This window comes from Dioscorea cayenensis, chromosome 6 (assembly GCF_009730915.1).
Source record: "Dioscorea cayenensis subsp. rotundata cultivar TDr96_F1 chromosome 6, TDr96_F1_v2_PseudoChromosome.rev07_lg8_w22 25.fasta, whole genome shotgun sequence".
NCBI lineage: Eukaryota > Viridiplantae > Streptophyta > Magnoliopsida > Dioscoreales > Dioscoreaceae > Dioscorea > Dioscorea cayenensis.
In genome coordinates, this window is record NC_052476.1 from 1375594 (window position 1) to 1391395 (window position 15802).

Sequence of the window (15802 nt, forward strand, 5' to 3'; positions counted from 1 at the left end):
AGAATAAATCAGAGAGATTAATAATTCATTTTCTTGTAGTAAATAAAAATAAGAATTATAAAAATTAAATTATTTCTATTAATTTTAATCAACTTTTGACCGTACGGAGATGAAGGGAATAAAAAAAAAATATATATATATATATATATTAAATTTTTAATAATAATTTTTAATTTTATTTCCCAGAAACCACAGATCACATCATCTGAACCGTCCAAATAAAAAATCAACGGTGGATCCATCACTCATAATACCAATAAAGCTCTTCCATTCGTCTCCTTGTCCTCCTTTCCTCTTCCCCAAGTCACCTTCTTCTCTTTATATATAATAACATCCATCTCCCATTTATTTCAATCCCCAAATCGGAATAACATCACCACGAACAACCATAATTTTTATTCCCAAAATACCCCTCCCTCTTCCTCTTCCTCTTCTTCTCTCCCTCCTCCAACCATGAACCGCAAGCCTTCCCGCTCTCGCCAAGCTTGGGTACCTCGTTTCTCTAACCCTAATCCAGATTCTCGCCATGGCCATGGATCCCAGTCTCAATCCTCATCGGATCCTTCCTCGATTCCCCAGCTCGTTCAAGAAATCCAGGATAAGCTCTCCCGCGGTGCCGTTGAGTGCATGATTTGCTATGATAACGTCCGGCGATCGGCGCCGATCTGGTCCTGCTCTAGCTGCTACTCGCTTTTCCATCTCCACTGCATCCGCAAGTGGGCTCGCTCTCCTACTTCAGGTGATCACTCCTCTGCTTCCGGCTCCGCCTCCGCTGCTGCTTCCTGGCGTTGCCCTGGTTGCCAGTCTATTCAAGCTATCAAGCCTGAAGATCTTTCCTACCTTTGCTTCTGCGGTAGCCGGCGGGATCCCCCCAATGACCTCTACCTCACCGCTCACTCCTGCGGCGAACCCTGCCGCAAGCCACTGGATCGCGGTGATCCCGGAGAGAACGAGTATCTTGATCCTTGTCCTCATGTCTGCGTGCTGCCGTGCCACCCTGGCCCTTGCCCGCCTTGCAAGGCTTTTGCCCCTCGTAGGCCTTGCCCTTGCGGGAAGAAGACCGTCGTTCGGCGCTGCTCTGATCGGACATCTCCCCTCACCTGTGGTCAGGTCTGTGGTCGGCTTCTCTCTTGTGGTCGCCACCGCTGTGAAAAGATCTGCCATACTGGGGCTTGCAGCCCCTGCCGTGTCTTGATTACTGCGTCTTGCTTTTGCTCCAAGAAATCTGAGGTTGTGCTCTGTGGTGACATGGCGATGAAGGGGGAGGTTATGGATTCGGATGGGTTCTTTTCTTGTGATTCAATGTGTGGGAAGATGCTTGCTTGTGAGAATCATGATTGCCGTGAAAGTTGCCATCCGGGGCCGTGTGGTGACTGCGAGTTGTTGCCGGAGAAGATCAATACTTGCCATTGTGGGAAGACGCCATTGTCGAAGGAGCGTGAGAGTTGCTTGGATCCAATACCTACTTGTTCGCAGGTTTGTTCCAAGTTGCTTCCTTGTGGTGTTCATCGATGTGGAGAGACTTGCCATGCTGGGGATTGCCCGCCTTGTCTGGCCAAGGTTGAGCAGAAGTGCCGGTGTGGGTCATCTACACGAACTGTAGAGTGCTTTAGAATGTTGGAAGAGACGAATAAATTTGTGTGTGAGAAGCCGTGTGGGAAGAAGAAGGGTTGTGGGAGGCACAGGTGCAGTGAGAAATGCTGCCCTTTGTCTAAACCCAGTGGGCAGCTTGCTGCTTATGATTGGGACCCTCATTTGTGTTCAATTTCGTGCGGAAAGAGGCTTCAGTGTGGACAGCATTCTTGCCAGTTGCTGTGCCACAGTGGCCATTGTCCACCGTGCTTGGAAACCATCTTCACTGATCTTACCTGTGCTTGTGGGAAGACTTCGATACCTCCTCCTTTGCCTTGTGGTACTCCGAGCCCATCGTGTCCCTCATCCTTGTTTGGTGCCTCAGCCTTGTGGGCACTCAGCAGCTCACACATGCCATTTCGGAGACTGCCCTCCGTGCTCTGTGCCTGTAGTGAAGGAATGCATTGGTGGGCATTTGCTTCTGAGGAATATACCTTGTGGTTCCAAAGATATCCGATGCAATCAGCTCTGTGGGAAGACTAGACAGTGTGGGTTGCATGCTTGTTCCAGGACTTGTCATCCTCCTCCTTGTGATTCATCATCTGGGTCAGTCTCTGGAGCAAAGTCTTCATGTGGGCAAGTTTGTGGCGCACCACGGAGGGATTGCAAGCACACATGTATGGCAGCTTGCCATCCCTCTGCTTCGTGCCCAGATTTGAGATGCGAGTTTCCAGTCACAATCTCCTGTTCTTGTGGCCGCATCACAGCTAGTGTTCCATGTGGTGCTGGCGGCAGCACAAGCGGATATCATATGGAGACTGTATTTGAATCATCGGTAATTCAGAAGCTGCCAGTGCCTCTTCAGCCAGTGGAAGCAGATGGGAAGAAGGTGCCTCTTGGTTTGAGGAAGTTAACTTGTGATGAAGAATGTGCTAAGATGGAAAGGAAGCGGGTTCTCGCTGACGCATTTGACATAACTCCAAATCTGGAGGCATTGCACTTTGGGGAGAATGCAAGTACTTCTGAATTGCTTTCAGATCTCTTGAGAAGGGAGCCTAAGTTCGCCATGGCTGCTGAGGAGAGGTTCAAGTTCTTGGTTATGGGGAAACCTAAAGGAAGCACTTCCAGCACCCTTAGAGTTCACATATTCTGCCACATGATCAAGGAGAAGAGGGATGCAATTAAGGCTTTGGCAGAGAGGTGGAAGCTTGCAGTACTTTCAGCAGGATGGGAACCCGAAACGTTTTTGTAGTTGTTCATGTTACTCCCAAGTCCAAACCTCCATCTCGGATCTTGGGCGCCAAACCTGGCCTTCCTATAACCGCTCCTCCCCATCCTCCGGTTTTTTTGATCCGCTGATTGACATGGATCCTAGGCTTGTTGTCTCTATGCTTGACTTGCCAAGAGATGCAGATATCAGTTCATTGGTTCTCAGGTTTGGTGGCGAATGTGAGATGGTTTGGCTGAATAATAAGAATGCTCTAGCTGTTTTTAATGATCCGATGCGGTCTGCTACTGCTCTAAGGAGGCTGGATCATGGGTCAGCGTATCATGGTGCGGTCATGGTCCTTCCAAATGGTGGAGCATCCGGGCAACCAGTGAGCAATGCATGGGGGCTTGTACAGAAAGAGGGAACAGTACCTGCAAAGAGCAGTGGTAATCCATGGAAGCAAGCTCTTGCCACGGAGTCAGAATCATGGGGTGATGCTACATTGCCTCATTGGAGACCGAATGAAGTGCCTCCCATTGCGGCTTCCCCAAACAGATGGGATGTTCTTGATCCAAATGCTTCTGCAAATACAGTGACGACTGAATCAGTGGATGGTCATAATGTGACTACTATGATTGATCAAACGCATGGCAGCGTAAGCTCTTCTTCTCAGGGTGTGAGCATTAATAGTGAGGCAGTGGTTGAGGAAACGGTGGATGACTGGGAGGAGGCCTATCAGTGACAGTGCAAGCATATTCCTATTTTGCTGGCAGCTGATCATGATGGAATTTGGTAATATAAATACATGAGGTGATAGATATCGATGCTTGTTTTGATTTTGATATTCCTTGAAGTGCTGAATGTAGGCCTTCTCTTTGCCAATCTTGAGGCAAGGCAAATGAGTACAAGTGAACGATGAGCCTACGAGATGAAAAAGTTCATTTTATGTTTGTGATATGAATAGATTCCTCATTTGAATGTTACTTGTTGCCGAAGGGGGATTCTGAGACACTAGCATTCATTTTGGTTTCCTTATATTTCTACAGGAAGACCAATGTAACTAAACTGAGTAGTTTTGAGGCAATACCTTATCTTGAAATGTCCAACCTCTCATATTGAGTTAGAGGCATTTATTTTAGATTTTGATATTGATTAAGTTTTGCTAATTATGAGCCATGCACCCATACCATTCTTGCCTGTTCCATTTAAAAACCCTATTGATAACATAATGCTCAAGTTCTATGTGGCCTGTTTCCTTCGGATGGTACAATGTGTGATTTTTATTGGATGGTTTTCTTGATCGTTTGGTTCGCCTTGTAGCTTTTGAAGTTGTGTCTCTATCATTTTGGAGAATCAATTTATTGAAACAGAAGCTTTTCTTCCCTTTCTATGTTACAATTATGTATTCTGCCATTGCACTGATGTGCAATGTTGCATATCAGGTTGAGGTTATGTATATATATATGTATAGACTTTGTACTTTGTCGCATGTTCTACAGATAGCATAGTGTTTAATTGGATTGTCTTCTTTTTAATTTGATTCAATTGGATTAATGAACAATGTTGTTTCTCAGGTTGAGGGTGAATACAATGAAAACACCAAAACTGGGAAATGGGCCTCTTTGGATATGCAGAAGTTATGCATGGTACATCACAACACTGTTACACTTCCATTTTTTGAAATTCTTATTGATGATGCCTGTTCTTTGTCCATAAAATTTAGTCACTGTTTTGCGAAGTTTCAGTAGTTCTTTGGCTTTCAGGATATAATTCTCAGGTTCTTTGTAGCATGTTCTACCTGATCCAATCGATTTAATGTGCAATGTTGCTCATCATGTTGAGAATAACTACATGAAAACAGGAAGAATAATGGGAAATTTTGCTTCAATGACCTGTTGATATTGATATAGATTAACTGAACCTATTAGAAGTTCATCAACTGCTATGCTGATTGATAAATATAATTCGAAAGTTCTTTTTGCGGCATGTTCCCCAGTTAGTATTAGTGTTTAATTCAATTGAATTATTTTTTTATTACACTTGATTATGGTGCTTTATTTGTTTCCTCTGGTTAAAGTTTTTCATCGTTGTTTTTTTCCCATATTTTTAAGCAACAAAAAAAAGGTTGAATTTTTTCAGGTTAAAGCACTAGTTGGATGTTGTGGTAATTGGTAACTAGTAACTTTGGCAAACAAGAACTAAGATACAACTAATCAATAGGGCACAAACAATTTAAATGAATAGCTCTATTAATCTAGGGGAAAATTAGGGTTTGTAATCTATTATTAAACAAGATGAAGCCCAATCTTCAGATTATTGGAGTAATTAATAGTTCTACATTGGCTAATTTGAAAAATATTGTCTCAACTTTGGGTTGAATTGGGTTTATATGATATGTTTGAATTGAGATTTTTCGAATGACAACAGAGGCTCCGACAAGTATAAATAATTTTATTATTTTTTAAATTTAGAGGCTATGGCAATTTCACGATATGCCGACTCTATATCACTACACACGTATATAATTTTTCTAATTAAATAATCTAGACTACAAACATTAAAATCCAAAGAATCAAGCTTGTCATATTTTCAATTTAGACAAAATTCAACAATAATTTGAGAGGGAGATTCCATAAATAGAGAGAAGCTTAGTTAGCAAACATCTTGCCCAAAGATACAGTAATCCAAATTATCACAATGTTTCTTTTTCATGTATTCGGCCACTTGAGATTCCTTTCAAGTCTTTCATTTGATATCAACCATAAACTTGGAGGAGAAAACAATGCCTATCATTCCCAAAGCTTAGTCCTTTTCTAATTCTACCGACATACTTTACATATATATATATAGAAAGCGAAAAAGGTAAAGGTGAAAGAGCTTGTCGAAGAAAAATGGTTGATCATCGATTTGTTCTTATTTTTATTCTTATCCTTCTTCTTGTCACAGATACAGAAGCGAAAAAATGCAAGCCGAGCGGTAAGGTAAAAGGGAAGAATCCACCTCCAGGAAAATGCAACAAAAAAAACGACTCCGATTGCTGCAAAGCCGGTGAATCTTATAAAGTGTATACTTGTTCACCTCCTGTCACGAATAACACAAAATGCGGTGCTGACGATCAATGGGTTCAAGAAAGGCGAAGACGGTGGTGGACCGTCTGAGTGCGATAACAAGTACCATTCAGATAATACTCCGGTCGTTGCTCTGTCGACCGGATGGTTGAAAGGAAATGGTACTAAGAGGTGTCTTAAGCATGTAAGAATTAACGGTAATGGCCGGAGTGTGGTGGCGGAGGTGGTGGATGAGTGTGACTCTACTAAGGGTTGTGATGCCGAGCATGACTATCAACCACCGTGTGATAATAACATTGTCGATGCTTCTCGTGTTGTTTGGGTAGCATTGGGTGTGCCTAAAGATAAATGGGGTTGGATGCATGTAACATGGAGTGATGTTTGAATGAATCTTGAATCTATGGTTGATGGTGTGGCTTCTCACCTAATAACTTTTAGTTGTTGGGTTTAAGAGTTGAAGTATGGAATGAAATAATGAAGTTGAATGTGGGGATAAAATAATGAAGTTGAATGTTTGGAATAATGAAATCTCTTGTTTTAAATAATGTGAATGTTTAAATAATTTTGATGTATGACATTTATTGTCCAAACTTTGTGCTCATAGATTCCAATTTGATTTTATTGTGGTGAGAAAATAATATATATATATATATATATATAGGATATGTAATCTGAGGGTGTTAGTACAACGTCCTAAGAACAAGTGGGATGATGAATAGTTGAATGAATAATAAAAAATCTATACTAGCACCCAACGAGTGGAAACGGTGTTCTCTGTTGAGTTTTTTAGTTAAACTGTAGTGTTAGTGGAAATTAGATTCAATGGTTGTGATTGATTATATTACTGAGTTAATAATAATTGGACGATTAAAAATATTGTATATTTTATTTTTCAATGTGCTACTGTTTTTAAGCACAGAACAACTAAATGAAAAGTTTTTGGCACTGTAGCATGAATGATCAAAAGCGTTGGATATGAATCCAACGATCATGACCAATGTTCATAAATTTCAAATTCTATTAACGTTCCTAGTTGACGAGTGCTCATATATTGATAACCATGGATAAAAAAATCACAAATTTTCAACAATATGAAAACAATTTAGAAACAAAGAGCTCCCTTTTTTATTTTGTGAAAATGAAACTTTTGCTTAGACCATTTGTTCCTTGTGTATTTGTATTCAATCTATTTTTTAAAAAAATAAATTATATATTTAAATATAATGTCATAAGATCTGAATTATATATATAAATATGAGACAAATAACATTGATTTATTGAAAAAGCTTGAATGTGTAATATAGAAGGCAAATTATAGTTTGGAAAAATAAACATCAAAATCATGAAAATTACATCTTCCATGAACCTTGGAATGAAAATTTTGGAGGTCCAATGAAATGATGGAAATCCTCACAAAATGATACCTGAGAGATTTGTATCTCTCTCAAAAGATTAGGATCTCTCTGTCAATAAACATCAAAAGCACATGTTGCCAAATGATTTTAAGCCTTCTTGTGAATCTAATGATTTTACCATCTCTTCTTCTATGTATTTATCATGTATTTTGGTTTGAGTGAAATTTTATTTTTATAAAAAATCATATATATTTTTTCAACAAAATATGAACCAATCACGTTAATAAGTTATGTATAGAGCTGTACGCCTAGTTAATATCTCAATATACCTGTACTATATTCTGTGTTAGTTGAAGTTTAAACCTGTTTATTTGGGAAGATACAAACACATTATATAAAAGACTTGATCATATATTATTAAAAGGTATAATACCTAAATTGGTCTCTCTATTTTTCTCTTTTTTTTGGCCCCTCTACTCAGAAATGCTCCCAAGTAGTCTCTCTACTCTTGAAAATGATTCTACTTAGTCCCCTCCACTCTAAAATAGGCCAATTATGGATGTATTTTTCAAGAGTAGAGGGACTAGATGGGAAGAGATTAAGGATAAAGGGACTAAATTAGGTCATTTTCAAGAGTATAGGGATTAGTGGGGCGCATTTCTGAATAGAGGGACTAAAAAGGAAGAGAGAGAAAAATAGAGGGACCAATTCGGTTATTATACCATTGTTTAAATGAGAGGATATATGTGTTTATATATATAATCAATTATTAAATGTAAAATTTATTCATTACTATTTTTGTGATCCTTGAACAATGAGTTGATATTTTTCATGTGCTTAATATAAAGACAAAATATATAGATGTAGACATACGAGGAGGATTTATATATTTATTCATTTATTGTCATGTATATAAATGACTAGTACTTTTAGTTAAAATAAAAATAAAAATAAAAATCATTTTTTGTTTTTTAGGAACATAACTAAAATTTTCTGAATAGTTAGAGATGATAATAATAAATTTGATTCTTGAATATATATATATATATATATATGTATTACCTGGAATTATCCAATTTAACTCACCAAAATAACAATACTAATTAAGCTTTGATGGGAAAGAAGATAACATGTACCATGATTGTCAACTAATTATCGTTGATAGATGAATATTATTTTATTTGCTATATATTTTACGTAAAATAATTTATTTAATCAAGTGTGCTTGCAAATTCAACCAAGAGAAGAGTACTTAATTCTTCACACAATGTCATAAAATATTTGATAATAATAATAATAATAATAATAATAATAATAATAATAATAAAAGGGTGGTCAAACACAAACATAACCCTTAGAAACAATTAAAACACACTTATTTAGCTCTCATGGAACGAAAAGGCATAATAATGTTCAAGCAAAACATTGTTTTGGCATCTTTAAATTAATTAAGTGAGAGTTTGAAAATGATTTTAATGTCTTCATCAATGTTGTTCAAACTCATTGTCTTTCAAATAAATAAATAAATAAATATATAAATAAATCCATAAGTCATAGACTTTTTGAATTAAAAAAAATAAAAAATTGAAGTTGAAATAAATACTCATTAAGTTCATGAATAATTGCGAATCTTGGCATAATTAATTTATTAATAAAATCAATCAATCTTTCAAAACATAAATGATAAAATAATTTTATACGAACAAAGAGATTTGACTTTGGGTTAAAGAATAGACATGTCACACCTTATTACTTTTTTTATAATTTTGGACTTTTTAATCAATAAGGTTGTTGAACCATATTTCAAAAGATTAAAAATAAAAAAATTGATATAATTGTATAAAAAAAAGTTAACTAAGTTTGAATCGTAACTATTAAAATATGTGTGATATATGTCAAATATCTAAAATTGTATTAGAGCGTAATAAATAAAGATGGTAGTGGACCGAAACTAGATCCATTTATAAAAATTAATATTAATAAGCATTCATTCATAATCTTTGGCATAATTAATAAATTAAAAATACTAAATTTATTACATGGAAGTAATCGATAGTCCCCTATGCCCTATGCTTTGGTTATTCATAAATGATTTCGTTCAAATTTTGCATATTTCTAATAAGTCCCTTCTTTTCATGGTTTTTACATTTTTAGTCCAGATTCCCATTACATGCATGGTATTGGTGTTAAGGTAGCAATAAAATAACAAAAATGCCCCCAATTGACATAACGCATATGAAGGTCGCAAAAATTATTGACCTAGTCTAATCAGGGTCCTTTGGATGGTTTTAAACAATTGAGAAAGCTTAGGGCTCCATGGAAAGGTGGTGGGATATAAGCGTCTCCATGTTTGCAACCATGCTCCCCGAAAATGACTCCTTGCTTGGTTATGCCAAATTACGTGAAAAGAAACAATCTGTAATACATGTTAACAAAGTATATTACATGGAAAAGACTGATAGTAAGTGGAAATATACAACAATATACAAAAATCATGAATAATAAATAGGAAAATCATATAATATACAGAAACAATCAATAATGCATAGAGAGTGCTTGTAATACACGCAATCGTGTGAAACTAAAAGTAAGCACTCATAAGTAAACGTAAAACCTAGAGGATGCATTGCAACGAATAATAGAAAGTGGAAAACACTGAATTGTTTTCGCAACCGCTAAACTAAAAGCAGAAAATAACACTGGCACAACACAATGAAATGATTAATTGAGGCACCATCATTTATAGTTTTATTACACTAGGAAGAAAGAGCCTATGAGAACGTCTGTTGTCTTTTTCATTTCGTTTATGATAAGGTTTACAACATTATTGTCGAACATGTGGCATACGTGATATATGTGTTGAAAGTCCGCCTCTAAGTCAATTAGACAAATCGTTTTCTATGCATATAGCATGGCAAACTCTACTCTTACCAAAGAGACATCAAAGACCTAATGCTCACATATCTCATTTTTAGTATCATCTCCTTGGAACTCAGCTCTATAAGAACTCCAACACCTTCTCCTTTGTATCTTGCCACAACAAAGGTTTCTATTAACATGTAGAACCAAACAAATATGTGATTCTACATAATATTAGTAACCAGCATGAGACTTGAGATGTGAGAAACACTGACACATAAGAATATGACATCCATGCTCACAAATTTACAGTGCTTTACTATTTGAAACACCTTACACCGTACCTTTCTTCATAAGGATGTGACAAAGAGAAAAAGAAGAGCTTTACTCACAACCTTATGAAATCCATACTCACAATTTTGTGGTGGAGAAGGAGAGGAGAGCGAAGTTTACTTCTACTACAAAGGAAACATGTACAAATTTTCAAAAAAGAATATGAAGAAAAATTGTAAAAATATTAATTTAATAAGACAAAAAATATTAATGTGACAAGTTTATTATTTCAAATCTCACTTTTCATTCTCACATGGGTAATACTGGTACAAATAAAAAATTTGACGGAGTTAACAACGAGAATAGATGAGTAAATACATGAAAAGTACATAAACAGTTTAGAATATTAAAATGTCGGAGGGATTAATAAGAAAAATGGAAACCTCCAAGGATTTATAAGTAATTTTTTAAATTTATTAATAAAATCAAATAATTATATAAGACAAAGTGATGTGACACTTGATTAAAAAATAGACATAGCTCAACTTATTACTTTCTTACATTTTGACTTTTAATTAATTAATGTTTACTCCAAGTACAGGAATAGATTTCCAAAGAAGGTTTGAAAATTATTATTGATTTATTAAAAGCTGGGTTTCTTATTTATATATTTTATTTATTATATGATAAATTACTGAAAAGAACTCAAATTAGCTACTTTCTTTATAAATAAATATATTTTTAATGGAGAAAAATAAGTGGGTCCATGTGGCGTGGGGCCCACGTAAGCACTGTTTGATTGGTTTCATGTGAGTGGGCCCCCCCAAAAAACGAACGCTACGTCAGCACTGTGTCTTATAACCGACTATAAACGGTGGAGTGATAAGTTATCGTCCAAATTATATATATATATATTGAGGTTTATAAAAAATTTTAATTATAGAAAAATTTAGTAGTAATATATTTACATAAATATTAAAAAATAAATGAGAAAAGTTAAAAAAACCCTTGTAAATTTTTTATTTTTACTAAATAATGATAGAGTAATGTATGGTTTTTTAGATTTGCAGAAAAGAGACAAAACTGTTATCAAACCGTTAAATATGTTAAGTCAAATAAAATTATTATTTTATTTAAAAATTAATTTATTTGATATATATATATATAAAGTTTATTAATCTGTTTTAAAATTTCACTAATGATAAAAAACTTTTAATTTTAAAATTAAACAATTTTTTTTTAAAATGAATGGATGATTTTTTTCTCTTTAATAAATGCATAGTAACATTTTTTGATGGATGATTTTGTTTATCAAATAAAATAATTATGTCCAACTAACTTTATGTAAAAACTCCAATAATTTCATATTTAAAATTTGTTTAATTATTTTAATTATTTTTATAATTTTTAATTAATTTATAAAATTTATTTGTTTATATATTTCACTAAATCTCTCTCTATAAAAACCTCACTCCCACTTCATTTTGCTCTCAAGCTCTCTGTTTTTCTCTTCTTCTCCTCAATATCTCCAAATTTGGCTCTGTTTTTGCTTCTCAGATTTCGCCATGTCGTTGCTCTCTGATCTTATCAACCTCAACCTCTCTGATTCCACAGAGAAGATCATCGCAGAGTACATATGGTTTGTTTCCCAACCCAAAGATCCCTCCTTTTCTTTGTTTTCTTTGATGCTGCTCTAGTTTTGGTCTTGCTTTTTTTGCCTGCTTTGTTTACTTAAAGAAAGCTGTTTCTTTTGGGGTTTTTCTTGATTATTATGAAAAGGTTGTATTTTGGGTGGCATTTGTGTGGCTTTAGACTTCTTTGTTGTTTGTTTTTGAGCTTTTGTGATGGTTTGGGTTTGTGGCTGTGTAAAAGTTTGGTGCTTTCTTCTTTTCTTGGTTTCTTTTGGTTCTTGTTGTGTTAGGAAAGCCAATAATTGTTGATTGGGTTTTATAAGAAAAATGGGTATAATGTTTTTGTTGCACTCTTGTTCTTGATGTACAGAGATTATTAGGGTTTATTGCTATATTTGCTTTTGCCCATTTTTTGCTTTTTCTTGTTTTAGTTATCTCAATTGATCAATTTTTTCTTTTTGGTTGCATATGAATGATTTTTTTCTCCTACATGGTTTGTTACTGTGATTTGACTGCAAGATTTTGCTGTCTCTTCATTTGGTAATGAGATTATTAATTGTTGTATGAATGTCCCACAGGGTTGGAGGATCTGGTATGGACATCAGGAGCAAAGCGAGGGTGAGATTTTTGTTTTTTGTTTTTCCTAACTTTTTTTTTCTCATTTTTTTTCTCTCTGTTTTTTTATTTCTTGGTTATTTACTTGCAAATCTATCAAATATTTCTTACAGACACTCCCAGGTCCAGTCACTGATCCCAGCAAGCTTCCCAAGTGGAACTATGATGGTTCTAGCACTGGCCAAGCCCCTGGAGAAGACAGTGAAGTGATTTTATAGTGAGTATATGCCATAATTTTGATTTTCCATCATTCATATTTTTCGATGTTAGTATGTTTAGACTTATTGTTTCGATGTTCTTATGCAGTCCTCAAGCCATCTTCAAGGACCCTTTCAGGAGGGGGAACAACATCCTTGTAATTTTTCACCTTTTTTTTTCCTTTCAATCAATGTTTGTCATAATCCATTACTTTCTCACTTCAATCTTCATTTTAAGGTCATGTGTGATTGTTATACACCACAAGGAGAACCAATACCCACAAACAAAAGATTTAATGCTGCAAAGATATTCAGCGATCCTGCAGTTGCTGCTGAAGTACCCTGGTATTCCTATATTTTAATATCATCTTCTTTTGTTCGTCTTTTTTGTTTTATTTATTTATTTCTCGCTAACGGTCATCACTTAATTGTGCTGGTACCTAATCATGTTGGTAGGTATGGAATCGAACAAGAGTATACTCTTTTGCAGAAAGATGTCAAATGGCCCCTTGGCTGGCCAGTGGGTGGCTTCCCTGGCCCGCAGGTAAGAATAATCCTGAGTAATGTTTAGTTGTTGGTGTGGCTTTCTCTTTGGTTTTTTGTTTTCAATCTGAACATTTGCAGTGTTTGATTTTGTCAGAAGTATCTCACCTAACTTTGTTAGATATCCACTCTGAATTTCATTTTGCTATTTGTAGATTCCTCAGTGAAATTAGACTATTAATTAATTGAGTCTAATGCTGTGATTTTACATTAAATGACCTGTGGACACCCCATAAGAAAAGACAAAAACTATCCGGGTGGAAGGTCATAAAAGAGGGAGAGGTAGACCTAAAAAATATTTAGCAGAAACTTTGCGTAATGATATGTCTACCTGGTTTATTTAGTCTTTTGGCCTTTAATGGAGTAGAAAGGAAAGATTTATGAAGCCGAAGTTGCCGAACCCAAATAGTTGGGACTAACCGCTTGTTATTGATGTGATTTTGTATTAGGGTCCATATTACTGTGCTGCTGGTGCTGACAAATCCTTCGGCCGTGACATTGTTGATGCTCACTACAAAGCATGTCTTTATGCCGGTGTAAACATCTCAGGGATTAATGGTGAAGTCATGCCAGGGCAGGTACGACTGTAATTATTTGTCATACTTTTATTTCATTGTTCCTGACTGGTTTCTCTTGATGCAGTGGGAGTTTCAAGTTGGCCCTTCTGTCGGTATCTCTGCTGCTGATGAAGTTTGGATTGCTCGGTACATTCTTGAGGTAAAATGCGAGTGCTGAGTTGAAAAATGTTCATGCTTCATTGGTTGGAAATCTTGTTTTTCTAAATTGACTGCTTTGCAAATTAATGCTTTAACAGAGAATTACTGAGATAGCCGGAGTTGTTCTCTCGTTCGATCCTAAACCCATTCCGGTTCGATTCATTCTATAAAGCAGCTATTGATTTTGTATTGATTTCTATTATCCCTTCTTTCGATAATTTGAAATTGCTTGGCAATAACAGGGTGACTGGAATGGTGCTGGTGCTCACACAAACTACAGGTATACATTTTCCTTTTTGCCAATAAAATGAGGGAGGAACTAAATATTTCGTTGAATTATTTATCACCAGTACGAAATCGATGAGGAACGATGGAGGGTATGAAGTCATCAAGAAGGCTGTTGAAAAGCTTGGCCTGAGGCACAAGGAGCACATTGCTGCATATGGTGAAGGAAATGAACGCCGCCTCACTGGACGTCATGAGACAGCAGATATCAACACCTTCACATGGGTATATCCTTATTGTCACCAACTGCATTATTCGATGAATCGACTAATTATCATATCAAATTTGCATCTACAGGGAGTTGCAAACCGCGGAGCATCAGTTCGTGTTGGCCGGGACACTGAAAAGAATGGCAAAGGCAATCTACTACATATTCTCAAGTTTCCTGCAATACAAAACATACAGTAGCTAATCTTTTGCTGTCATTTTTGTCTGTTCAGGCTATTTCGAGGACCGAAGGCCGGCCTCTAACATGGATCCATACGTCGTCACTTCAATGGTCGCCGAGACTACCATTCTGTGGAAACCGACATAAGCATTTCTTTGTTGGATTTTTCGCCTTTTTTTTTTTCCTGTTGTTTCCAAGCTCTGTGATGGAGCAATCACTCGGCTTTGTGATGGTCTAGTTTGGTTCTTCGCCTTTCGATTATCTTATCGATTGCCGAATAATTTATGAACATTTTGTAATAATGAACTTTTGTGTTATTCCTAACAATGTCTATTGAATTGGCATTGGTTGTGGTTCCATATTTCTCTGTTGTTCTAGTATTGCTATCACATATGAATTGTTGTAGAATGGTGTGTAGACAAACAAGAACAGAGAATGTTAAGTAGATAAATATTACATTAGGAAAGTGTATGTGATATCTTAATTTATCTAACAAACTATTGAATACTAAATTAAAATAGAGAATGGAATATTATTATGTACAAAACCAAACTAATGAATGAAACAATTACAGAGGTTTCATTTTACTCATGGTCACAAATGTTTGCATTTTATAATATTATGGCCACAATTTTTTTTTTTTTTAACATAAAAATAATTTAACTTTTCTTCGGTTACATGTAAGGTCGTAATGACCTGTTTTAAAGCTGTTTTCAGCGAGTGTACTGATGTGGCACTAAAATGGCATTGACATGGCGTCGGAAACCGTCTTAAAACAGACTATTTTGACCTCACGTGCAATAGGAGAAAAATTAAGTGGCTTTTACATTAAAAAAAAAGTTTTGTGGCCACAACGTTATAAAATGAAAACATTTGTGGGTATGAGTGATATGAACCTCAATCACAGACAACAAAATTAGAATGTGAACAAGCAATAATGCAGAGGTTTTATTTTGTTTGTTTGATTGTTTGTTTACAGAGTTCTTGGTAATTTTTTATAAATTTTTATAAAAAAAATATAGGTATTATTATCAAATATTATTACAAATATTAATATAAATTTTGAATTGAAATTTGTAAAGGTGTGAGA

General features: G+C 35.6%; 2 protein-coding genes across 2 annotated transcripts; both read left to right on the forward strand.

The window, feature by feature from the left end:
* Nucleotides 1–311: 311 nt before the first annotated feature.
* On the forward strand, nt 312–6035 carry LOC120262995 (NF-X1-type zinc finger protein NFXL1-like). The gene is given in 6 exon segments (XM_039270923.1): nt 312–1932; nt 1934–2815; nt 2818–2910; nt 2913–3574; nt 4357–4428; nt 5729–6035. Coding segments are annotated over 4 exon segments (3066 nt in total). The 5' UTR covers nt 312–453; the 3' UTR covers nt 3525–3574; nt 4357–4428; nt 5729–6035.
* A 5781-nt stretch (nt 6036–11816) lies between these two features.
* On the forward strand, nt 11817–15073 carry LOC120263970 (glutamine synthetase nodule isozyme). The gene is made up of 13 exons (XM_039271951.1): nt 11817–11976; nt 12547–12586; nt 12697–12800; nt 12890–12938; nt 13019–13125; nt 13237–13324; nt 13773–13901; nt 13966–14040; nt 14138–14191; nt 14282–14319; nt 14390–14549; nt 14622–14682; nt 14765–15073. The coding sequence occupies exons 1-13, from the start codon at nt 11903–11905 to the stop codon at nt 14857–14859; spliced, it is 1074 nt and encodes a 357-aa protein (XP_039127885.1). The 5' UTR covers nt 11817–11902; the 3' UTR covers nt 14860–15073.
* The last annotated feature ends 729 nt before the right edge of the window (nt 15074–15802 follow it).